General features: G+C 36.9%; 3 protein-coding genes across 3 annotated transcripts in view; 2 read left to right on the top strand and 1 right to left on the bottom strand.

Annotated features, from left to right (window-relative positions):
• LOC139954327 (inactive tyrosine-protein kinase 7-like) overlaps window positions 1–4,169 on the top strand; it is a 58,524-nt gene extending 54,355 nt beyond the window's left edge. Inside the window, exon 13 of the mRNA XM_071954084.1 lies at window positions 445–4,169. Coding sequence (XP_071810185.1) covers window positions 445–1,020 — 576 coding nt within the window. The 3' untranslated portion in view covers window positions 1,021–4,169. The remainder of the gene's footprint in view (window positions 1–444) is intronic.
• A 146-nt stretch (window positions 4,170–4,315) lies between these two features.
• Window positions 4,316–18,943, bottom strand: LOC139954345 (DNA-directed RNA polymerases I and III subunit RPAC1-like). Its single transcript, XM_071954105.1, has 11 exons — window positions 18,884–18,943; window positions 18,045–18,116; window positions 17,480–17,587; window positions 16,279–16,411; window positions 15,396–15,515; window positions 14,421–14,470; window positions 12,533–12,665; window positions 11,297–11,416; window positions 10,821–10,888; window positions 9,926–9,974; window positions 4,316–9,593 (listed from the first exon to the last, which is right to left on the bottom strand). The coding sequence occupies exons 1-11, from the start codon at window positions 18,941–18,943 to the stop codon at window positions 9,469–9,471; spliced, it is 1,038 nt and encodes a 345-aa protein (XP_071810206.1). The 3' UTR covers window positions 4,316–9,468.
• Window positions 18,944–19,220: 277 nt separating this feature from the next.
• LOC139954270 (AP-2 complex subunit sigma) lies at window positions 19,221–24,747 on the top strand. The gene is made up of 4 exons (XM_071954004.1): window positions 19,221–19,282; window positions 20,206–20,355; window positions 21,300–21,413; window positions 21,874–24,747. The coding sequence occupies exons 1-4, from the start codon at window positions 19,280–19,282 to the stop codon at window positions 22,033–22,035; spliced, it is 429 nt and encodes a 142-aa protein (XP_071810105.1). The 5' UTR covers window positions 19,221–19,279; the 3' UTR covers window positions 22,036–24,747.
• The last annotated feature ends 1,894 nt before the right edge of the window (window positions 24,748–26,641 follow it).

The following is a 26,641-nucleotide window of genomic DNA, read 5'->3' as shown; positions in this document are numbered from 1 at the left end:
TCCGTTGTCGCACCATGGTCACCTGAAGTTGTGTGCTTTCAGATGAAGTTGTGTGCTTTCAGATGCTTGATTTTGAGACCTCAAATTCTAAATCTGAGGTATCGAAATTAAATTCGTTGAAAATCACTTCTTTCTCGAAAACTACATCACTTGAGAGAGAGCCGTTTCTCACAATGTTTTATACAATCAACCTCTCCCTATTACTCGTAATCAAGAAAGGTTTTATGATAATAATTATTTTGAGTAATTACCAATAGCGTCCACTGCCTTTAAAACCTCTTGTTATGGTCAGTGTGCCTTTGCCAATGCAGCTCCTGCCATGTTTTTTTGTATGCGGCCTGATCAGCTTCTGGAGATGTGCCCATTACAAGTCCATATTATTATTATTTTTATTTGTTGTTGTTTGAAATGTTTTGCTGACCGTATTGTGATTTTGATTTGCAGGGTGATATGAAGCAGTATTTGCGTGCCACCTGTGGTGAGAACGGCACAACTAACGTGCCCCCTCCTCTGACCCTAGCTCAGAAGCTAGACACCATCAACCAGGTTGCCCTGGGCATGGAGCATCTATCCAGCAATCGATTCATCCATGGAGATCTTGCTGCTCGCAACTGCCTCCTGAGTCCTGCCATGGAGACCAAAGTCAGCATGATGGCCGTCAGTCGGGACCTGTACCGCGCAGAGTACCACGAGTACAAGCAGAAGCTGGTGCCCATCCGCTGGATGCCGGCCGAGGCAATCTTCGAGGACGAGCTGTCGACCAAGAGCGACGTCTGGGCCTACGGGGTGTTCGTATGGGAGGTGTTCTCTCAGGGTGACATGCCGTACAAGCAGCTGGACAACGATGCCCTGATGAGGGCACTGTTGGATGCAGAGCTGATGTTGGAGACGCCGACCGGTACCCCGGAGGAGGTTGAGATCTTGATGCACAGGTGTTGGGCTGAGAGTGCCAAGGAGCGTTATTCATTCAGCGATATCGTCATGGCTCTTCAGAGTATAACACCAGACAGCAGTGTGTGAGTTTGGAATGGACTCCGAGGGGGTTGAGGGGTAATTGCAAAATTGAAATAACACAGAAACTGTTTGGTAATCTGTTTCTGATATGTTATCTTCACACTCGCTGGTATAATTTTGGAGTATAATCAGTCTCGTTAAGGTGTGGTTTTTGGGGCTTCACTTTGTTCTGTACGTCATGGTGTTCCCCAAAGTACAAAGCTAAGTGTTCTGACCAAATAATGAATGCAGTAGTTGTTGCTCTGCTGCAAAGTAATATTGGGCTCAATTTTTATTGGAACTGCAAAGCAAAGCAAGTCACTGGATATTACTTCTACTGTTGTCATTTTACGTAAATTCTGTAAACCTAGTAAGACTAAAAGAATTTGATTGAACCTTGATGTTACTTTTGTATATTTGATAATTTTTTGTAATGCTTTTCAATAACATGGACAATGGCAAGTAGATCCTTCATTTCAAGCTCTCCATACATGTAAGTGCGTATAGAAGTCTTCCCTGTTTTGATGTTGATTTTTATTCTAGGGGTCACATTGTCACATCAATCCCAAACCTAACGAAGATGCCGAAATGGAGTAAGTGTTTTGGGTTTTTTGTCCTTTCTTTTTCAACTTCTTTCTAATCTGATGATAACTTTTCTACTGTCCATCTTATAATATTGATGTTTATATATAAAATGAATTGCTTTTTGATCTTCAACAGTGTACTGTTGTTTAAAAATGATGTGCTTTTAATTGTGAAACAACTCTTTAAAAGAAAGTCCACCACCGCTTATAAGCTTAGCGTCACGGTTTATCAGGCAGTTATTTACTGCATCCTTGCCTGAATTGTAAAAAAACAAAAAATGTAGTCGTTAGAGTGGACACTTTTTTTTAAATGTACCCATTATAAAGTTTGATTAATGTTTGTGTCCACTATGAACAAAAAGTATTGAATGTCGAGTTGTGTTTTTGACAGATTCTCTTTCAGTTTTTCGTAGCAAAGAGAAAATTTTGATTTTGTTTTAAACAATACCTGTGCTCGTATCGATCAATGTGCAAGTATCACCGCCCCGCCGCACTTTTTCAATCAATTGTTTCTCTCAAAGATAGATATCTTTTGTGCCAAACCCATCGTTATTTTATACTAGCAACCACTCTATTCATTTAATGCACGGGATTTCTTAAAAATCTCTTTCTATTTTTCAAACAAAACCATTGTGCAGTTGTGAGATCGGAGGCCAGGATTTCTTGGTTTGAATTTAGTATTTGCTAATTCACTGAATGGGGACAATACAAGTTGGCTAACCAATGCAGTATAGATAGTCTGTTATTGTCGGCCGAGCGCTATCTGTAATAATCAAATGGGCATTCTATGAAAATTGAGTTTAAATTTTAGAGAAATAAATCAAAATCCACAAATACATGTTTTTCTTAGAAAACAATCATTTCCTTTTGCCAGTAACTTTGGAGACAAATCTTGGTCAATAAACATCCTTTACCTGCACTTCCAAATTACATGCAAAAGCAATTTTTTTTTTCTACAGTAAACTGGACTCATAAGCCTGATAGTCCTGAGCAAATGATGCACTTCCTGTACTACATTTTCTAACAGTGCTAGTTATCAAAGAATTGCACGATTGCACTCCACTCTAAAAGTGATGCTAATAAGTGTTTTTATACCAAAGAAGAATGTTGTTTTGATTTGTGTAGTGAGTGAGGAGTTTAATGTTAACAAATACAGTAAAGTAAGTACATGAAAGTGATTTAACCGTCCACTGTTCCTATGCATCGTTATATGCAATACTCTTTAATAAGAGAGATTTACATTGCAAGTGGTTGTGAGGACAGTGTAACAGTTACAATGTGGATAAGTTGTTGTTTGCTGTATCCAGATTGACCCATTTGTGGCTGTGGCTGCTGACTATTGCTGCTGGCTATGGCTGCTGGCTATGGCTGCTGGTTCATGGCTCTTGTCTTCAGCTAGGCACACTGGTCTATGCCAATGTATTGACCCATCTGATGATGTGGTTGCTGGATCATTGTGGCTGCTGGTTGTGGCTGCTGTCCATGGTTGCTAGCAGTGGCTGTTGGCTATGGCTGCTGGTTTATGGCTTATGGCTGCAGCTGTAGGCACACTGTAGTCAATGTATCACTAACAGCCTTTGGTAGTAAGGTTGTTTCCGAGTTGATGGCTTTGGTCTTAGGTATGGCAAGATTGCTAAAAATACATATATATTTTTTCAACATTGTCGGTGCAAACAACAGCCATTGGTGTTATGGCCATAGCTGTAGCCAAAGTCATACAATTTGGACACAGCCTAACAAATGACAAGCTTGTGTTCTATATGATATTGATGCTGCATAAGTCTGGGAACAAGACAGAGAGTATAAATACATAATATGTATAATGCAGTACTATGCCTTACAATGAATGTGCAAACACATTGGTACTAATGTATTCAACTTGTTTGTGTGGCCCAAAGAAATTTGGAAAACTAAAGAAGAATTTAACTCTATGATTAATGAAAGTGAAAATATAAATCATTGGGAGAATTACTGTTGTGAAAAAAACAAACCACAGAGTTTGGAAAAAATGCTTGACTATTTGTATTTAATAGCAGTACATGCTTGGGGTAGTGTAATGTGAGTGATCCTTGCATTACAAAATGTGGACACATTGTCATTTATGGAATCTTGTTCACGATGTGTTTTGCGATGACTACTTGTGCATGGCCTTACAAACGAAGTGATGTAGAATTAAGTGATTGTCAAATCTCTGGCTTAGGATCTTAAGCTGAAGCCGTCAGTCGTAGTCATAGTTTTTAAAAAATAGGCTTTAATCTACTTAATGTGAGCATGGTGGTCTGCCTAAGCTTTCTTAATAAACTGAAAATAACGCAATTATTCATCTTAAGAAACTCAGCAGAACTTGGGGAGTTTATTGATTTTTTGAAAGTTATAATCAGAAAACTGCTAGATTGTCAATATTTGTATTAAGTGTGCACTGGAAGTCAGTGACGTATGTATTAAAGCTTGTAAAGTGATGAAAAGAAATGACATTACATGATATCGGGATCAACTTCATAGAGCTGCTAACTGGAAAATTATGCAGAACAAATAGTGGGGCAACAGCCACCGATTTTGGCTGGTAACCTAATTGTGTTTAGCAAGGTTTTTGTGTGTGCTCTGTGAAATTGGCTCTGGATGATCGAAAACAGTTGGTTTTGCTGATAGAAGAAACAGAAATACAGTTGTTCTCAAACAATCATGTTTTGGAGGTTGTTATTAAGTACAACACTAGTACAGCAGAAAAGAAGATAGTGTTATTATAAGATTAGTATCATGTGTAATGTATTCAAAGCATTTTATGTGTTGTAAAAAATAAAGAGAAGAGAGCGAGAAAAAAAATGACTTAAGATAAATCATATAAGAAGAAAAAAATGTGTTTGGTGTTTTGGGTGACTGAAGTCACTGAGTGAGCTAAAAACGGTTGGGGCGGGACTGTGACATTCTTGTAATATTCCCTAGGGATATTTGTCTGTACAGTAATTGTGTATGATAAACTTGTTGATGTCTTTTCGTTATGTATAATAGTGGCCTTTGCTTTTTTAATTATTTACTAGGAGCAGCCATGCTTCCCCGAAGGAAAGCCTTCTGTTTGTGATTTGAAAAATTGTTTTTGTTTGTATTTATCGCTCCCGAGTGAAGGGAGCTAAACACAACGTACGCAAAAATGCTTCTCTAAATAATGTAGAAGATTGATAGGTAGTTTAAAGTCTTATTTCTATTGTATTAAAACAAATTGTGTTTTCAAGGAAAGTCTTTCCTTTTATGTTTTTTTCCCCTTCTCCTTTTGGTTTGGGTTTTGTCAACCTTGGAATTCTCATCTAAAATGTTCATAGCACTGTGCCCTAATAATGTCACTTTTGCTTTTAAAAAAATCTCGGTGTGTCAGACAAACATTTCACCACAACCTGCAGTCAGTACATGCAAGTAAATATAGAGAGTGGACAAGAACTTGTGTGCATTAGTGAATTTTGACACACTGTCCGAGATCCACGTACTGAGCTTGTGTTTTTAGCATTAGTGTGTGGAGTGCTAGTACAGTTTTGTGCAGTCTCATATTGGTTGAATGGAACAATGTGAATACTAATCACATTGTCTTTCAACCACTGAGACAGTATAACGTTAGAAACTCAAAACTGAGACAAGCTAAAGCTGGATGTTTGCCTGGTTTCTCTTGGAAAACATAACATCAGCAGACAGTACAAGAAATGTTGGTCCAATCAAGCTGTCCAACTCACGGTATTGATCGTCATCTATAAATCAATGAGTTCCATGTTTGTAGATGAGGTAACCTAACACAAAGGAATTATCAGTCAATGAATCAGTGAGATTCTGCAGCCGCAGTGGCTGTTAGATTCAGGCAATTCAGATATTCAGTTACACTGTGCTTGCTCATAATGTTATTTCCTATTGACATGGAGAGAGAAGGTTGTCGGCTTACTTTACACGAGAAGGGCCTTAAATTCATGCAGTGCTTTGTTGCCAAACAAGTTTACGGCAGACAACTTTGTCATGAATTTGATCTGTAGCAAAGCTTTGCGGATTATTCAGCTGTGCTTAAGGGTTTGGAGAAGTTTATATAGAGGTCTTTCGGTTTTATCTTTTATTTGTTTTATTTGTTATATCTGTACATTATGTAAAAGCACGCCAAACTCTTGTAGTCAAATTGTTTATGCTTGTTGTAAAACTTGCTTTTTATGTTTAATTTATAACTAGATATGAGGGAGTCACTTTGAAGAGATGTCAGTAGAATACATGTGTTAATATGAATTAAAATTAAGGTCAACAAAACATTGTGCATAGCCTTATTAAGATTGGCTGTTAAGCAGAAAATATTGCTCAACAGATTTTATTAGTACATGTACAAGAAACCAGAAAAAGGATTCAGTTTGCAGGGCAAAATTTCATAGAGCTGCTAAGCACAAAACAATGTTAGTTACCGGAAGAAGGTTACCAGCCAAATGCTGTATCACATACATAACATTTCTCACTGTTTGCTGCTAATTTGTGCTTAGTATCCCCGTGGAATGATTCAAACTCTAGTAGGTTTGTTTTCCGGGGAGGAACTGTAAAAATGTATTTGTATTTAATTTTGTGGTCGGCTTCAAAACATCATGTTTTTCTACAGTTAAATATTTTCGGGTTGCCTGGGCTGGAAACTGTTGGTTTTAAACAGTATTGGGTGTGAACAATTCAGTTATAAAAAGAAATGAACATGAAGGAGTGCTTAAAGGCAGTGGACACTATTGGTAATTACTCAAAATAATTATTGGCATAAAACCTTACTTGGTGACGAGTAATGGGGAGAGGTTGATGGTATAAACATTGTGAGAAATTGCTCCCTCTGAAGTGCCATAGTTTTAGAGAAAGACGTAATTTTCCATGAATTTGATTTCGAGACCTCAGATTTAGAACTTGAGGTCTCGAAATCAACCATCTAAACGCACACAACTTCGTGTGACAAGGGTGTTTTTTCTTTCATTATTACCGCGCAAGTTCGATGACCGATTGAGCTCAAATTTTCACAGGTTTGTTATTTTATGCATATGTTGAGATACACCAACTGTGAAGGCTAGTCTTTGACAATTACCAATAGTGTCCACTGCCTTTAAATGTATGGGTTGGAAGGCAGTTCTCGGAAAGGGCTTTTTACTCAATGTGCTACCTTTGAAAATATATAGAGCTTTAGGTGATCTTGTAACGCAACCCATTTCTTTGATATTGATTGTAAATGTCCTGTAGTTTCAATATAGAACACAATCCATTTCTTGTTTTATAAGTGTAAACTGCAATCGGAGCAAGCTGGCGATTTCCATTACTCATTGACATTGTTTACTGAGAGGATTAGAGTACAGTCAAGAAATTACTTTCCATTCCACCCCTTTGTTTTCAAGGAATACTTAGTACATCAACTTTAAAAACTACAGTAACTGTCAAAACTTGGTGTATTTGCGGGATGTTATTTTGAATGGTGTCCCATTTTGATGAACTTTCACATGTTAAAGATATCGTTCTTAAAAACTAATGAAGTAAATGAACTTTTCCAAAACTATTGGTTGTATGGTCTTACAAGAAATAATAACTTCATACCCTGAAAGTCTTTGATAGTTAAACCACTCGGTTGGTTTGGCTGCAATTTAGACTGTACTAGTAATGAGTAGGTCCCTCGTACGAGTAATGAGTAATACTTTTTTTTTAATCTAGAGTAGGACCAACATTATTTCATTCAAATAATTTATATTTTTTATTTATTCCCTGTACAAAAATTTGATTGTCCAAGATGTAATATCCACCGATTTGCGAGGATTTTTTCTAAACTTTACAAATATTATCTTAATCACTTTCTTATGTTTTAAAAAAAAAAGGTGTGTAAGGAAATGTATGCGTGCTCCTCTTGAATTTTTTGTATAAATCATTTTAGACGATTACATTAAAATAGTTTGTTTAAAGGTCATTGCAATGTTTAGGCCTGCTTGCAATGTCTCCTAAATTTGACGAACGCTCACACAAGCTGCAAATAGGACGTAGAATTAACTACATTAATAGCAAGTAGGTTTGTATTGGAAAAATGTCATGTATAATAAAAGCTTAACTATGATCAAATTATTTAAAGAGCGAGGGAAATGTCAAATTCAATTTTGCGATGTACTCATTTTCTTATAGTCCCAAGGTCCATAACCATCCCTGTCCAAAATGTCATCAGGTGTTTTAAATATAGACAATTTTTTTTGCAACGGAAGAGTACTGAATACAATGTAAATTTACACCATTTTAACACGAGGCTAGAGACCTGTACATTTTTCCCCACTCACATAAGGACTCTGTCTTCTGGAAAATGAGTACATCAACAAACAAAAATTTGACATTTCCGTTGCTCTTTAAGAACTGGATATGTGCAGTTGTTAGCGGCAGTGTCTATGTATTTAATGTAGCTCACATTACGGTATTAAGGCATTGCAAATTATGTGATAGTTGGTACTCAAGGAGGCATAATGTAATAAAGTATAATCCAAAGTGGAAACTTGGTCGTTTTGCTTCTTTCATGTGTTGTGATTTATTACTACTCCGTTCTTTAAAGAATACAAGAGACAGTTACTATGGTGCATACGTGTACATCAGGCATTATATTTGGGTCTTAGAAGTAGGAACATTTTACTACAAGTGCTTATTAATAACAATTTTTCTAGATTTTTCTGAGGGCCCCCAAAAAATTGGAAAAACGGACTAAAGTAGGAAGAATGTCATGCCTGATACATGTTGATCTTCTTTGCCCCTACTTACCCCTTGCAAAAACTTTACAAGCTGCTACGTCTGCTAAGCTTGCCTTTGTTAGAGTCAAATGGCATGTTCGAACTATGGTATGGTTGTACATACTGTGATGCCTTGCCCTTTACACTGAATAACACATTGGCACACTTGACTCCAAAAATTACGCAAAATTATTGTGATGATGCCAACAGGTGTTTGTATTTGAATTCCAAGCTGTGCCAATAGCTGCGGCTGTTGCTATGGGTAAACTGAACATTGATGCTTGTTCACATGACAATCAAGCCTCAGCACCTAGTTTGGATGGGTAACAAGATTCAACAGAATGACAGACTAGGGTTCAACTTCAGTGATGGATGGTAAGCTGTTCAAACAGTGTTTAGTCAAAGATATTGCAGGCTACATCAACCCTAGCTGGGCCCAATTTCATGCAGCTGCTTAACAACTGATTTTAAGCTTGCTAGGCTGGTTTCCATTTCATAGGACTGCTTACCATAAGCACATGAAAAGGCATGCTAACCTTCCTGCGCTTTCTGTATGAAAATGAATTTTACAATGCAAATCAATGGTGAACGTACAAGCTGGAATGCCTGTTTTTCTTGCCAACCTGTGATATACACTATGTAATTGCCCTAGCAAAAATTAGTCTAGACATCCTTATACAATGAATATCAGTAATCCTTAATGTTATTTGAATCAAGGAATGTAAGAAAGATACATGCAGATTCTGCATGATGAGAACGGTCTATATGTATACACACTGAATATATCAATTGACCAGGGCTGTACGAATCTTCTCAAAAATAATCCGAAATGCTTAATCAACAAAATCATTGACTAGAATAGCAAAATTTATGTCAAAAAGTGATATACTGTCAGTAGATCAGGCTCGAATTTCATGGAGCTGCACAAGAACAAAAAGTAGCTAAGCATAACAAAATTGTGCTTACCAGAACAAGGTTACCAGCTTGACTACCATGTCATTATATACAATTTATGACTGGTATCCTGCTGATGTTTACTTAGCAGACAAATGTTAAGCAATAAATACTCTCTGCTTAAGCGGCTCTATGAAATTGGGCCCAGGGGTTTTATCCTCCTCCGTTAGAAATGGTGGATTTCTGATACAGTTCCATGTTTGATGTCATCTTTGTTGTGACCCAAGCTGCTCTAGATGTGTCTTGAACCCTCGACTCTTTGCCATCAGTATCTTGATGGCCTCGGCCACCAGTGTCTCTGGTTGCATGGCACCAGTTGTTTCCACTGAAACTGAAAGCAACAAAAAACGGATGCAATAAAATTCAAATTCAAATTCTTAAGTCAAAATTTCACTCAAATTGCATTGGTTACGCACATACGGCAAATCTTTGCAAAGGCTCACATTAATTTGATTAGCGTATTATTCAAATGTTGCTGAGCGAGAGAACCCCTCATGTCTTCAATTCCATTCTTTATAATAGTTATGAACACTTCCCCACCAAATGTGTATACAGCATCATTTTCTGCTAAAGTGAATTTGGGCCGTTCAGCACAAATCGTCACTTTGTGAAAATGGTGACTACATATTCATGGTCCAAAGACATGTTTGACAATCTACTTACATATGAAATGATCTCGTACTCTGTTGAGTTTTACACAATCTTTAAGGTCCTACAGAGGGAGAAAAAAACCCATGAATAGAATGAAAAGCTTATGACTGATAGAACAGATGGAAATTTACATCAGGGACTAGAGTTGACAAAAGAGTAACAGACAGTGTTCATGTTTTGTGTGATCAACCATAATGAAGTAACAAACCTGTGAAAATTTAGGCTTAAAAGGCAGTGGACACTATTGGTAATTACTCAAAATAATTATTGGCATAAAACCTTACTTTGTAACGAGTAATGGGGAGAGGTTGATGGTATAAAACATTGTGAGAAACAGCTCCCTCTGAAGTGACCTAGTTTTGGAGAAGGGAGTCATTTTCCACGAATTTGATTTCGAGACCTCAAGTTTAGAACTTGAGGTCTCGAAATCAACCATCTAAACGCACACAACTTCGTGTGACAAGGGTGTTTTTTCTTTCATTATTACCGCGCAAGTTCGATGACCGATTGAGCTCAAATTTTCACAGGTTTGTTATTTTTCTTTCATATAGTTATCTTGCAACTCCGACGACCGATCGAGCTCAAATTTTCACAGGTTTGTTATTCTATGCATATGTTGAGATATACCAAGAGAGAAGACTGTTTTTTGACAAATACCAATAGTGTACACTGTCTTTAATCTGTTGTGTGAGTCAGGAGAAAATAGTGAAAAACCATGCGCAATTTTCAGTATGTAACACATTGTCCTTGTGTTTTCTTGTAACAACCCAAATCAGCTGTTGCATTTTTTTTAGGTTCTCAGATACAGTTTTCTAGAATATGACTTCATATTTGTTGCTGGAGCAGCTCTATGATATTGGGCCCAGGCTCCTCGATATTTTACCCCAGTTGAATCGGGCCAACTTACCTCATGTCTTAAGACATCTCTGCTGCATGTATCTTGTCTGGCGTTTACTACTACAGCTTGTTTGACGCCTGTTGACAATAAGAAGCAAACACAAAAATCAGGAAACATTCAGGAAAATATTAGTGTACAAATCTTTGTCACTTTAAAATTTAAATTTGTGTTTGCCTTGATCTTGCGATCTTTCACTCAAATCACTGACAACATAAAACAAACAAAAATAGTAAAGTGATCCATGATATCAAATATTTTTTATATGGCTTTGAAGTTGTTGAAGTATGAGACCCATTTATGTAACACCTTTACAAGGTGCTGCGGCGCATTCAGCAGCCACTGCAAGAAACACCGGGGCAAACCCGTGCTCTTATGTCCCATCTGAAAGACGAAGCAATGACCCACGTGTCAAGACCGGGACTGAAGACCCCACTCAAAGCTTGAGTCCAGTGCCCTTGACCGCTCAGCCACTAAATACCACTCACCATCGACTTCTCTGACCTCGATGACTCCTGGGGAGAAACACGCGGCCAGTTTGTCTGCTCTGTCGCCCTCTACTGGCTGCGTGAGTACCACCTCTGGTAGTAATCTATAAGATGCTGTAGCTGTAATGGACAATCAAAACATAGTTTGTGTAATTGATACCTCTCCGTAAGAATCAATGAGACAAGGTACAGCAATGCAACCCAAGTGATTTACATGTATTAACCCCACTACTAAGACAAGACTTAAGGCTGTACATGGTGGAAAAAATACTAAGTAAGGTTTGCGGTGACACCATGTAAAATCTCTTTGTGAGTTGTTGTGGCTCTTAGAAGAGCAGGTTTGGACTGCTCGACATTTCAGTCAGAGTGCTCTGACCGTCTTCTGAAAAACCCTACTACTCTTGTACTTTTCCTAGCAAGCTGATCAATCTTTTGAAACCATTAAACTAAACAGATTGTGTATGGTTGGTACAACTATTCATATCTCTACCTGTGTACAGGAATTGTTGAACTGTTTGACACGTTGGACACAAAGTTTGCATGTTTTGCCTGAGCACCCAGAATTGAAAAGAGGTCCTCTGATATTTTTTGTTTAAAATTCAACTGTGCAATCTGGAGTATTTTCAATGCTTTTCAATTTTGATTATTGCAAAATTAAATCTTTTAAGTTAAAGGCAGTGGACACTATTGGTAATTACTCAAAATAATTATTAGCATGAAACCTTTCGTGGTGACGAGTAATAGGGAGAGGTTGATGGTATAAAACATTGTGAGAAACGGCACCCTCTGAAGTGCCATAGTTTTCGAGAAAGAAGTAATTTTCCACGAATTTGATTTCGAGACCTCAGATTTAGAACTTGAGGTCTCGAAATCAACCATCTAAACGCACACACCTTCTGTGACAGGGGTGCTTTTTTCTTTTATTCATACCTCGCAAGTTCGATGACCGATTGAGCTCAAATTTTCACAGGTTCATTATTTTATGCATATGTTGAGATACACCAACTGTGGAGGCTAGTCTTTGACAGTTACCAATAGTGTCCATGGCCTTTTACTAAATAAAAAAAAAAATTGTCATTTGTGTCACGGCCCACAATTCGCATGTATTGGCCCATAACAGGTGCTTATCTGCCCACAACTTGCTTTTAAAAAACGTGTAAACCCTGTCGTGTAGATACATTATACAGGCCTGAAACTCCAGGCATATAAAAGCATCCTACTCATTGGCTGACTTACCAACAGGTGAGAATTTAGCATGGTCCTTGCCGATACCCTTCACACAATGCATCCTGATGTCCATCTCTTGACCGGGTCTCAGCTTGGCCAATAGAATGTCATCATGGACTGAATGAATGGATCCTTCTGCAAACTATATGGCAAAAACAAAATACATTGACATTGGAAATGAATACAAAACAATAACAGATGTCTTGCCCTGCCTACTTATGTCTGTACTAACTAATGGGAAATGGTAGAGAAACGAGTCGTGAATCAACCAATCATTGTTTTGACAAAAATGTGGACATAGACATATATAATTTCATAATGGCTTGGCTGGCTAGTACATAAAGCACTTGCCTCTCACCACTTGACCATGGTTCCATTCCAGGCCAAGGCCATAATAAAACATGAGTAGAGTTGTGGATTGGTTCTCTCCTATGCCACAAAGGTTTTTTTCTCAGGGCCCTCCAGTTTGAACTACTTTCTATCTCTGGCTGCGGCTACATGGTCATTTTATGGATCAATGGTGCTGGCTGCGGCTGCATGGTCGCATCTTGAACATGTTGTAGCCACATCCTTTGCAATTCAGCTTCTCAGCTAAGCAGGGATGATTATTAGCCACTCAAAGTATTATTATTATTTAACACATTGACTGCCAACTCAATTCAGCCATTAACTCTCAGTAACCCAGCCTCTATTGAATATTAGCCTTGACTGTGCTGGTGATGTCAAAAAATGCAACCAATTGTCACCTGGTGGTTTGGAAGTATCGCATTGCATACATGGCAGCAGGGTACTTTATGTGTCCCTAGGTAGCTGAGATGGTTCCGCGACTCAATGACAGATAATGTTCAAACATCATCAACATCATGCTTAGGGGATACACAAGCTGTAAAAATTAACTTTAGGTGGTCAGGTTGAGGTGGTGGTATCTTTCCTAAACTTCCACCTCTGAAACCCCAGTTTAAATCCCACCAGTGGCACTATGTGGACTGGGTTTTCAGACCATAACTGACTACAAGGGTACTCAATAGAAAAATTCTCTGGGGATTTCCTCCCACAACTAAAACTGAAACTTCCTTCATTGTTCCCTTCATTTCATCGGATTCTTGGCTAGTACAGCGATTACGTTCGCTGACAGTCTTGGGCTTCAAAACCAAAATTAATAAATAAATTAAATTAAATGAAACAACATATTATTGTCATTATATTCTATTGACTTCTTGCAGACATTGAATTTCATCTATAAGGGCAAGGCCATTTTTATTTTAAAAAATATTTTGAAAAATATTAAAATATCCATTTAAAAATATTAAAGTCTATGGGGAAACTTTTGAAGGGGCACCAAGGCCAAGACCAGGGGCAACAGAGGCAATGGCCTATGTTACTGTAATGTAAATCCAGGCCCGCCCTTGCACTGAACTCACATGCAGCTACTGTCTGCATATTATGGTGTGCCTTTATGAGAGTCATATTGCATGTAAAGATATGATGCAGTAAAAGCATATTTGGCCCTTTGGAAAAACAAGGAACAATTTGTCCAGAAGGTTTGGTTTTTTTTTCTCAGAGTGTGGGGTGGCCAAGTTTCTGTGTCTTGTTTGTGTTTATAATGAACATTTTTAAAATGGGATCTATGTCTGAGTTATAAAAAACAAATACTGAATGCATTTTGTTCATGCAGTATTGCAGAATTTAATCACTCAGTGGAATCTGGCTTTTCATAATAGTCCAGTTTTCACATTGTGAGTATTTTCATGCACTCATATGCATCCAATATTTTCACATGCATCCAATATTTTCACATGCATCTAATATTTTCACATGCATCCAATATTTTCACATGCGTCCAATATTTGTACGCAAATCAGCTACATGTAGTTTACAATGAGAAACAAAAACATACCGTGTCTGTTTGACGTCCAATAGGTGTCCAGTGCAAGTAATCTGAAGTTACTGTTGAAGAAACAAAATTTTGCAGCAGTAAGGTACAAGTATTACAAAATCAGTCACCGAGTTTACGTCTAAGTATTTAAAGGTTCTTTGTACTTTTTTCTAACAAAAAAAAACAAAATGTCCACAGGTTTACATTAAACTTACACAGTTTGAAAATAATGATAGTAAAATTATTTTGTGACTTGTTTTACTCATTTCTCAACAACTACAGCACCTCATTAAGTAAAATTTGCAGGGAAGCTTTCTTCTATCATTATCTTCGAAGCACGTAAATTTAATGCAAGTCTATGGACATTTTGAAAAAGTACCCAAATCATTTAAGAAACAAAGAGACTACATTTAAAAAATAATTTGTTTGAATCTTTTTAAAATGAAGGTCTTTCAGATGGTGTTGCCATGTATCATATGACAGAGCAGGTTCTCAAAATAGCCACAAAGCATACTCCTTGCAGGCATTATTATTACACAGCTCTATCGTGATAAATTACAAATCAAAATAAATTTTAAGAGATTTGCACTGTACAACTGTCATCAACATTGGTTAGAAAGAAAGGGAGCACATCTCAAAGCTTGTTCAGTTTTTTTCATGTGGTAGTTCCAACACAAAACTTAAACTTTCTCACATGACAAAAGTAGCATCTTGCCTGCCCGGTTGCTGTGGTGCCTTGTGCTTTTGCTGTGGTGCCATTATGCAAATTGCCACGGCCCTTCCAAAAGCCAAGTTCAATGTCTGCTATTGTGTCTGCTTAAAATCCCAATGAAATGGGGACCTGACTTTAAAATCTTTATTTTTGAACATCAATGACGAAATCTGGAACAAGGCAGAGATCTAGTAATGATTCTTGGGAAGGTGGGGGGGGGGGGTGTTCTCCCATGCCTCCTCCGTAGAACCTTGATTAAGTTGCATCTTAGGTTAATCTCTTACCTTTAGAGTGTTTATAAAGTTCATCCGGATCTGTGGCATCCTTGGCAGCGTTGGGATTCCTGGTGCACTTCACTTTCAGCGTAAACTCTATAGTATCTTCTCCGGTACCATCTTCATCCCCTGGGAAGGAATTTGTGTAAATGCATTACATTGCAGACCGTGAACTTCAATTTTGAAGATGCAAGGCAATATTATTATCCTAATTTTGCAGTTTAAAATTTTACCCAGTCAGTTTCCCTTGTGTCCTGTTACCTCATATTTGAAATAAAACCTTACATTCCCATAAGATGATCCCTCTGCGGCCACTTCCAAGGTTGTATCATAAATTTTGGTGCGATTCCTGGCTAAATGGCAGTTACAGTTTGACTAGCACCCCTGAACCAAGATACCGACAAAATAGGAAGACCACAAACATTTGGGCGCGATACCTCAGTTGGTAGAGCGCCTCAGTTAATCCAGAGGTCATGGGTTCAAATCACGCTCTAGTTAAATTTTCTTTGTCCAGCCCAATTTTTTAAATTTTATTTACCCAGTCAGTTTCCCTTGTGGCTTGTTACTTGTAAGCAAAACTATCTCCAGCTTTCTGGGCACCTTGTGGTAACTTTTTATGATTTTTCATTTTAGGGTTAAATGTTATAGTTTTCCTTTCTTTTTTATTGTAAAGCACCTGGGAGCATTTTGGCAATGGATTCGGCGCTATATAAGTGTGTTTTATTTTTATTATTATTATTATTGAGAAAATAAAATTAGCTGTTGCAAACAACTTACCAACCAAATGGACCGTGGGTATAAATGCAAAAAACAATTAATGGCCTGACGTTTCGACCCTAGCAGATTCTTTCTCGAAGGCTAAATTATTATTATTATATTATTATTTGCTTACCTTCTTGCCGATATTCAAACATCCGTGGGTCTGCTTTGATGGGGATCAAGCCCAGCCTATGAGCCAAGATTTCATCTTGGACAATGGACGTGTTGTTATAGATGAACACCTTCTCTATGGCCATGGAAGGCACCTGTGTTTTGGTTAAATCAAAATAAGAAAAGAAGTTGGTAAATCGCTTCGTGGACTTGATTGTTATTAGCTGTTGCCACAGAATTTAATAATAATAATAATAATAATAATAAGACTAGTAATGCGCACATATCCACCCTGCTGGGTGTTCAAGGCGCAGAATTGAAAAGGTTCAGCTCCAGCCCCAACCCCCAACCACCCAAAATAAAAACATAAAAGCAAAAAAAAGTTGATGACAACAAAATCATTGGATTGTTGATTGTCTAATTTGATGTTTGAACCCACAAATGTTATGTGCCATTATCTTAGTCCTTACAGACTAAGCAGTTTGGTTAGCGTGTGACCTAATTCCTCAAACACTCTCATTTTCTATGTCACTCCAACCCAAATTGTTTGGACTTGGATAAGATATGAATGTTTGACCCTGTGATAACCACCTGTTGTTGAACCTACTGGCCTCAGTTCTCCTGAATCCTCCACTTTGGCAATTGGATGTAAAAGAAGGATTTGGAACTGTGAGGGTTAAAGCCATTATACACTTTCGGTAAACAGTATTGTCCAAGTCCCACACTTCGTGTATCACAACTTATATATAAAATAACAATCCTGTGGAAATTTAGGCTCAATCGGACATCGGAGTCGGGAGAAAATAATGGGAAAACCCACTCCTGTTTTCGCGCGTTTCGTCGTGTCATGACATGTGTTTATAACAAATCCGTAATTCTCGTTAACGAGAATTTATATTGTTTTACCGTTTTCTCAAAAAGTAAAGCATTTCATGGACTAATATTTCAAGAGAAGTCTTTCACCATTACCTTATGTAAACCCTGTAAATTATTTGTAAATCTGTGAACTTTTTTTTTTTTTTCTGTATCGAAAGGGTCCAATGGCTTTAAACTTTAGGCCTTTTCAATCTTGTAAGGGCAAGGTGGGGAAAAATTTTAACCTTCTGCTAGGACTTGTGGAGCTAGGGGGCAAGTGCCTCTGTTGTCTCCATGAAGCGTCACGCCTGATTACTAACTTTGTATCATCAATCCTTAAAATCTCAAACTATCATATTCTAATTTACCTCAGCCAGAAGTATTCTCCTGAAAGCATTAGCCAAAGCAGCGTCGATGCCAACCATGTCAAACTCAATCTCCGTCTCTGTCAGACTCACTATGTCAATATGAAAATTCTGAAAAAAACCCAAAAAAGAACAAAAGACAACTTCACTATTTTCCTCTGAAATTTGTAATACAAAACATATCTAGCAGTGTTATTTAAAAAATAAAACACTCATTTAGGGTCGAACAAAGACAAATTTACTTCAGCCGTTTTTTTGAACCAGCGACCTCCGGATTAACGTGCCGATGCTCTACCAACTGAGCTATCCAGCCCGATTCAATTTTTCTTGTTTAACAATGCTTGACAATGTTAAGATCCTGGTCAACTTGGACCAGCACTGGCAAGTTTTAAATAAAATAGTTGCATAGCTGCCACAATCGTAACCCTCAACCCTCCTGACAGTCCACCGTTATCATAGCTATAGTTGTTCATTGATATTTATTCTAATTTTATTTCAGCCACATCCAACAGTGCAAGCGCCAATATAACAGGATGGATAAAAACATTAAATTGCATAAATGTAATACCTCCACAAACTTTTCATGGTTCCAACTGTCATCATAGCCAACGTAGTTACCAGGAAAATCTGAGCTGTTGGGCTAAAAATAGAAACAATATCAAAGTGAGTATCATGGACGTAAGTCGTAACAGGAGTTCATCATACATTTTTATTGATTTTTAGTAATTTACTTAGAACAAAACAACAAAAAATTGGCCATATGGTTAGTATGGTATTGTAAAGAGAACAAAAAATTGACAAACTGTATTTTATTTAGTTTTTGTGCAAGCTAAGAAGAAACTTTGATAACTTTTCATATGGCGCCACCACTTTTTCACCCATTTTCACAAAAAGGGATATCTCATTGAAGTAAATTAGATATTATTTTATTTCATATCGAATGAAAAAATGGTGGCGAAACCTTTCCAGAAACTTTTAAAAAGTACAAGAAGTGTTAGTTAGTTGCGATAACGTGACCCTCCTCGTTCCGTTGGGAGAAGGGTTACGGTTTACGTTATCGCAACTAAACTGAAACTGTGAGTGTGAAGTGTTTTGAATATTTGATGGCGGTAATATGTTACTTTGAGTTAAAACATTTGGTGTACATTTACAATCAGGCAGCATGCCATGACCCCCCCCCCCCCCCTCCTTGTCAGTTTGTCTTTTTTAAGTTTGAGTTGACCCATGCCCCCATGGAGGTAGAATTGACCCAGTCAAAACAAAACAAAATCATCACCACCACCGTGTAAACAAGTGTAACAGCTCTCTTAAAATCCTTTATTACTATAATCACTTAATCGTATATCTCCTCAAAAAACAACTGTCAAGTCTTTTCATGAATTATTAAGCAGGAAAAATAATACCCACGTTTTCTACTTCATGTTCTCGCAGTCGCACACGTGTGCGGGTTTCGTGAAGAGCTGCCATTTTATGTTAACTTATTGGAGTAAACATTCACAACAGCCAAAAGGTTAAACAAAGAATATTCCAAAATACTAAGGGGGGGTTTATAACAGGGTTCTGTTTTCCAAAGTTTTTCAGATAAACAGCATAAAATTAAATGCTATTTTTTCTTTTAATAATGCTGTCATAAATTAATTTTTATTTATAATTTTTTTAATATTATAGTATATTTTGATGTATAAAAAAATATTTTCACATAGTTATCCCCTTCAGAAATAATGAATACTCCCAGTATAGAGGGCGGAAAGAGTTAAGGTGACCCATTGCCTTTGGACAGCGGCGAGAATCTGACAATTTACGATGGTAAAATAACCTTTTAATTCCACTTTTACTCCATCTTATTATTAAAATAAATCGTTATACTAGTATGCCATTTGATTAAGGTTTTTCTTGTGTGATTTCTGATTGTTTGGGTGTTTTCTTTGTGGGATAAAACGGTATAATAGAATTCTAGTTCGTTTGTGAATCTGTGATTTACATTGGACTAACGTTAATGAATGGGTGTGTTTGCTTGGTGAAAAATGTCCTGTCTGTGGAATCTTCAATACAAATCAATGACTAACTAGGGTGGGCAGTTTGGCTAGAGTGTTGCCCAAATCCTTCAATTTCTTCTTCTCCTAGAGTTCTATATCACTCCACACCAAGTTGTTTAGACTGAAATGCCTTACTTTTTGATAAATCTAAATAATCAAAAAGTTGGGAATGGAAGAATGAATCATTCATGAAGGTTAGAATCAGATGAGGAGGAGGTGACAGAATTCGATGCCAGAATAAAGTGTGGCCTGCCAGTGGTGTGGCAGGAAATTCTGTGTTGTTTGTGTTAACCCCCCCCCCCCCCCACACCCATAAGATGGGACATGAAGGCGTCGGTTCTGTGTTCTCGGATTGGAGAGTGCTTGAAAACGAACACAGAACACTATAAATTATAAGAAATAGTGAAATAGTCAAATTAACATAAAGTTGTGATAACCTAACCCTTCTCCCGCCGTCAGGAGGAGGGTAGCGTTATCGCAACTAATTAACATAACAAGTTACAAAACAAGCGCCAATGTTTACATCTCACCTTACATGTTTCCTCAGGCTTGCTTATATGGTTAGAGTGATTAATAAGTTTATCTGTAACTGAGTATGAGGTATTCTTGTTTTCATTAACTGAAATATTAAAATAATAACAATAATACTATCGTAATATTCAACTAGTGTAGTACATTTAATTTTTCTTTCAGATTCGATTCATCTTGATCCAGAATCGTGCCGGCAAGACGAGGCTTGCGAAGTGGTACATGTCATTTGATGACGATGAGAAACAGAAGTTAATTGAGGAAGTCCACGCACTGGTCACAGTCAGAGATGCTAAACATACCAATTTTGTAGAAGTAAGTTTTTCATGCACTGATTGATGAGTCAGTTTTTATTAGTTGCGATAATGGTAGCCCTCCATCTTACAGACAGCTGGGAGAATGGAAGATTACCATTATCGCAACTAGTTTAACTTTAGGTAGCCTCTGCTGGAGAAAGAAAACATCATTTTTGTTGGAATAAGCCCAGACTCCCGATGCATTCTGAAAGGAATAGGAAGTCCCCCAAGTCAATTGGACATCCTCCCAACAGCCGCACCGTAAAGAGGATTGAGGGTTACCATTATCACAACTAGTATTTTTCAGCCTCTCCTGGAAAAAGAGAACATCATATTTGTTGGGATTTAAACCCAGACTCCCAAGGCACTCTGTAAGGAATTCCTTACAGAGTGCCGAAGTCCCACAAATCAATTGTACATAATTGTTACATGAAACACAAATTTATTTCTTGCTAAAGGGTGCGCTTAACATTGGTAAGAGTAAAACTATAAATGTTCACAGATTTGCACAAATTATTGTAAACGTATAAAGATGGTTGTGGTGGGAAACTCCCTTTGAAGTATTTTTGAGAAATAAGTTAAACAATAAGTAAAACAAACAATTAGTTTTGATCTTGCAAGTGTCAAAAACTCAATGTTTAAAAAACGGTGAGAACATTTTAGCTTTTCCCCACTTTTTCTTGTGAACCAGTCGATCGATTGAGCTTATACTTTCACAGGTTTGTCATTTCATGTATATCTTGGGTCACATCAAGTGTGGATGGATTCTGGTCTTTGACAATTACCAATATTACAAATGTGCTTTAAGTGCATGCCTTTAACAATTTGTAATATAATGTGGGCTTTGCTCTGTGGCTGTCTTTTTAGTTTTTGGGTGGCTGCAGTGAGAGATAATTGCATGGTATGTCAGTTGAGTTATTAATCATTATACACAATTGTTTCTGTTTTTTTGCTTTCTTTCAGTTTCGTAATTTTAAGATAGTTTACAGAAGGTATGCTGGTCTCTACTTCTGCATATGCGTTGATGTAGGTGATAACAATTTATCATATCTAGAAGCAATACACAACTTTGTAGAGGTGAGTCAAGTACAGTCGTAATACTAAACAGCCACTTAATACTCTTATTTCTAATGATACGGGAAAAGTTTATACAGCCTAATATTATTGAGGCTCAGTGCTACAAGGTCGTTTTTTGCAGTTTCATATCTGTGATGATCAAAAGTAATCAAAATCCACACAAGCAAATGTTTTTCTTGGGAAGCGAATGCTTTTTTTTGCCCAACAATTACTTTGGAGACCACTCTTTACCGTGCTCCAAAATACCCCAAAGAAATGTTTTGTAATGTGTCCTTGTGGACTTGATAATGTTTTCTTGGAGTATTGTATACATAACATCAAGGCAGTTTATGAATTAGCAGCTTCAGCTTGATCATGACATGAACAAGTGTTGAAGCATAGTAGGTGTTAAACAGCCATAGCCCTAGCCTCAGCCTTGACACTAATATTCTTTATTCCTCCTGTATTTATCAACCACCAGGTACTTAATGAATATTTCCACAATGTTTGTGAACTGGACTTGGTCTTCAACTTCTACAAGGTCTACTCGGTGGTCGATGAAATGTTCCTGGCTGGTGAGATACGAGAAACAAGTCAAACAAAGGTCCTGAAACAATTAACGAATCTGTCACAATTAGACTGAAGGGAGGGGAGGGGATAATATCGTATGAGAATTGGAGTAAATATGAGTAGTTAAAGTAGTCTTCTTTTGCTCTTTTCTCAAAGTTCATAAAAACAGAAGTCTATTTTCTTAAGTGCTCTCTTTTCGAAAAAAGGAAAGCAGTTAACTAATAAAATTCTGATAACCACCAACCAAATACATTCTCATAAAATACAACTTCAATTTGTCTTTGTTTTGTTATTTTTACCTTCACAAAGACTGTTCATGATCTGTCTCGGGCTGTTGTGTAAGCTTGTTTCGACAGATTGGTTGTGTTTTCGAAAGATTATTTGTCAAAATGAGTTTGTACTGACAGGTTTTAAGGAAAATTAATATCACTTTAAAACTTCATTGCCCTTGTTATAAAGGCAAAGCTACCCGAAAACTAACGTCATTGAAATTCAAAGCCTGGTTAGGATACTACGTTAAACAAATCCAGTGAACTCTATATTTTTGAACACTCTAAATGATACCATCAAAAGCATTACATGTTTCTCTAACCAGGGCCAAATTTATAATTGCTTCACAATGTTCTGCTAAGTTGGAATGATCAAAATACCAGTCACAAATTGTCCGTGTGATGGGGTAGTTTGGCTGGTAACCTTATTCTGCTAAGCATAATTTTGTTCTGCTAAGCTATTTGTTGTTCTCAAGCAGCTCTGTTAAATTGGATCAATAAGTTTGTAGGTACATTTGAATTTCTTGAAATTGAATGAGAACTGTCTACCATAAAAATCATGATGAATTTGTATTTAGTTTTTATTGGTTTTTCTTACATGGGCAATATCTAAATTGAATAATTGAATTATAAGTCATACAAAATTTATGTAACCCTAGTCTTGGTGCAAGACGTCCTTGGCGTTTTTCCTTTGCTACCTAGCGAATATTGAACATCAATAGACCATGTGAACCTTGTTTACAATAAGTGTGACCTTGTACATTCTTTGAGTATTCTGGCAGTCAAGATACTACACTGGTTCTATGAGAAAGTTGACATTTTGTGTCATACTTTCCACATAAAACCAAGAGTTATGAAAGTAAAAGCTGGTCAAGTTTTGAGATGTGCCCCCTTACATCATATCGAAAGTTGATAAGAATTAGACTGCAATCTCCATAAAATATAAGATTTTATGTCTTCTTCCATTGAGCTGTGTACAAATCATGCCTGCAGGAAGTCGAGGGTCTGTGGCTCTTTTGTAAACATGTGATGTCACAGGTCACATCGTCTATACAAATACACTGTACAGCGCGCTGATGAACACAAGTTCAATCATGTGTATAGTGCGCCCTCTGTTGACAGAGCCAAATCTATGACCAATCGGTGGGGGTGGGGGGGGGGGGGAAACGCTAAAAATGTCATGCACAAAGACTAATGTAACACATGTACATGTCACTAGTTTCATTTGCAGCTTCCCATGTACATGTAATGCCATAGTGTTTTTAAAGAAATTTGTATCGGACGTCGGTTTAATGTTTAGTGATCAACTTTGTATTACATTTTTGTTAGAATTCCTTCAGAAAATCATAATGAAATACATCTCCTACCGTTTGACATAAGTAGAGTTTTTCTCTGTGAGCTACTCAAAGCAATAGTTGACAATTGAGGTTGGGGTGCAAATGTGCCATAACTTTTGCACCCATAGTAACTACAATTGTATAATTACCAAAATGACTTTTAGTTAAAGAAACTGGATTCTGGTTGCATACTTTGCCTAAATAACATGGGATGGCCAATGACCCCACTGTGGCTGTAGTTAACCAGTTCCATCCAATGACTGAACTGGGCTGCATTCCAGCTATGGTTAGCATGGTGTGCCCTTATTTCAGTGTTTGGCCAGCAAGCTTGTCGTATCATCTTTCAGTCAGCTTTTTTCGCTCGTCCATACACTTCATGTAAAAGCTTTTCAACACTGAACTGATTAGCTGAGATCACTCCAAGAGAATTCTGAGCAGTCCAACAGTATTAAACAAAACATGCTGGTGGACTTTGATATTGGGTTGGGGTCGTTAAGAAGCTTTGGGATTCTCCCAAGGGCTGTTTGTAGCTCTTTAGTTGATAGATATGTGTATGGTTAGCAAGATTCAACCCCCCCCCCCCATACAACAATTTCAAAGTTAGTAATTCAGACCCCCACAAAACAAAACAAAAACAAAAACACAATTAGAATACTGTTATTTCAGTATTAGATTGAAGCCATGATTGTATTTCTGCCATTAGTACTTTGTTAAACCCAGTGTAAATATGTATAACTCTATATTGTAAGACCTAAACAAGTTCATAATCTAATCTAGGAAGTGTAGTGTGTAATACACATGTACATGTATTATATAAAAGACAAATACATTATTGCTAGTGTAATTGATCACAGTTCAATCAAACGATGGATAATTTTTACCTTGTATGTTAATTGCATGTACAATAGTAAGGAAGTTAACTCAGAAATATTTCCATTTGATACAGTAATAGTGAAGTTGTTTATTTTCACACATGAAATTCTGTTCGTGTCCACAATATTCTAGATGAATTTTTTTTTATGGGGATATCAAAAGATTCCGGTTAGGTTTGACGTTTACCTTTAATCATTTGCAAGAATTATAAGCACTTTCCCTCAACAATCAAGTGGTTAGGCTATACCCTTCATCGACAATGAGACCAAATTGTTTAAATGATTAAATAATGGTTCCTCGTGTAAATGTTATTTGTCATTTTATGTCGGTCATTTGTTGTTTCTGTGTCTACTCTGATGTGTAGTTTTGGATCAGTACCTCCATAATGAAGGTGTTGAGTCAGCATAAGCAATGGCTGTATGTTTTGTTAACCTTGCGACTTATCAAGTATTGTACGAGCCTTCTTAAGACTGCTGCTTGGGTTTCAGCTCCGGCTCTGTCCTGTTTTCATACTAATTGACAGAGCCTATGCCAAAGCGGTTTCTGAAGGCCTATTGAGTCCTCTGGCATATTACAATACTGGGCCCAAATTCATAAGAGCTGCTTTAAAAGCAGAAGAAATTGTTTGACAATTTTCTGCTAAGAAAAAATTAGCAGGATACCAGTCACAGACTGTACATGTGACATGGGATTTATGCTGGTAACCATAATCCAACATGGTACAATCATTCCAATCCAAGTGTGAACAAGATGTTTGCCCAACTTAACTGTAACTGATTAATTTTACAAATTAATTCAATTTCAATGAACTGATTCCAGAAATATGCGTTGACTAATCGGTGAGCTTTCAATGTAGCAGTTTAATCTGACAATTTCCAATGCTGGTCTTTCCTTTAACTACATATATGTATGCCATGCACCAAGTGTAAAATTTATGTTAATTATTTTTGTTGACCGCCTTAGAACCATGGATTGTGTACTCCTAAGTCCTCATTAATGTGATAAGTTGGAAATAAAGTAATATAACTGTAATGTAAATTGTAATACAGACTGATTTCAATATGTTTGTGTCACTCTATATCAAGATTGAACAAAAAACACCCAACCCTTGAACAAGAAATCAATACAATAATAGAGGAGTAATATAGATTATTTTACTACATTGTATACATGGTAGATTTCTAAATCGGTGTTATGTGAACATTCATTACATACTATTCCCTTTACAGAGTACCACTGTGGTTGTCCCGCTACAGTAAATTTTTCATCGTTCAACCTAAAATTATCTTGAATTCATAAACAATTCACTGTATTTATCACTTATGGAGATACAAGTAAGTATCGAGTGTTTATGATCTGTATGTCTCACATACGAGGTCATAAGGAAGCTTTCTCTGTACATGTATTCACAAAATTCAATTTCAGCCTTTAGATTATTCTAGTTTCTTAATCACAGATACTCAAGGCTCACACAATAACCAGAAATAACACCATCTTCTTTACATTGCTGAAGATAGATAGCCTTTACATACAAACACTCATTAATGCCTATAGGGACAATCACACTAAATAATTTATCAAAATAAAGGTTAGTTGACATTCACACAATCACAGAAAACAAAAGAAAACCTTAGAAAATTAGTATAATTCTGAAAAGATATATACATGTAAATACATTCTTTGAGAAAAAGGATGTGTTTTGAGCATTTTTCATATTCATGTGTATTTTAATACACAACTCCAATACTGCCAATATATAAAACAGAATCAAAATTGCATTGTTTAAAACATATTGAACCTATCCTATGTTAATCTTCATGGTAAATGTTTTAATTAACAGAATATTTTCTTCTGACTTTTTCTTACTTTACTCTCAACTTCTTTCTTAGTCAAAATACAATTCAAAATAAACTCTTCCCCCAAAAATATGAAGAAACCTTAAAGTCTACCCAGAGATAAAGCACACATTCTGTTTTATTTCATGTATTTATCAGACCAACATTAAAGACACCGGACACCTTGGGTTATTGTCAAAGACCAGTCTTCTCAACATATGCATAAAACAACAAACATGTGAAAACTTGAGATCAATTGGTCATCGAAGTTGCGAGATAATATTGAAAGAAAAAACACCCGTCACACGAAGTTGTATGCTTTCAGATGCTTGATTTCGAGACCTCAAAATCTAATGCTGAGGACT

The sequence above is a fragment of the Asterias amurensis genome, chromosome 1, assembly GCF_032118995.1.
Source record: "Asterias amurensis chromosome 1, ASM3211899v1".
NCBI classification, from domain to species: domain Eukaryota; kingdom Metazoa; phylum Echinodermata; class Asteroidea; order Forcipulatida; family Asteriidae; genus Asterias; species Asterias amurensis.
This window is presented reverse-complemented; position numbering and strand designations above follow the sequence as displayed.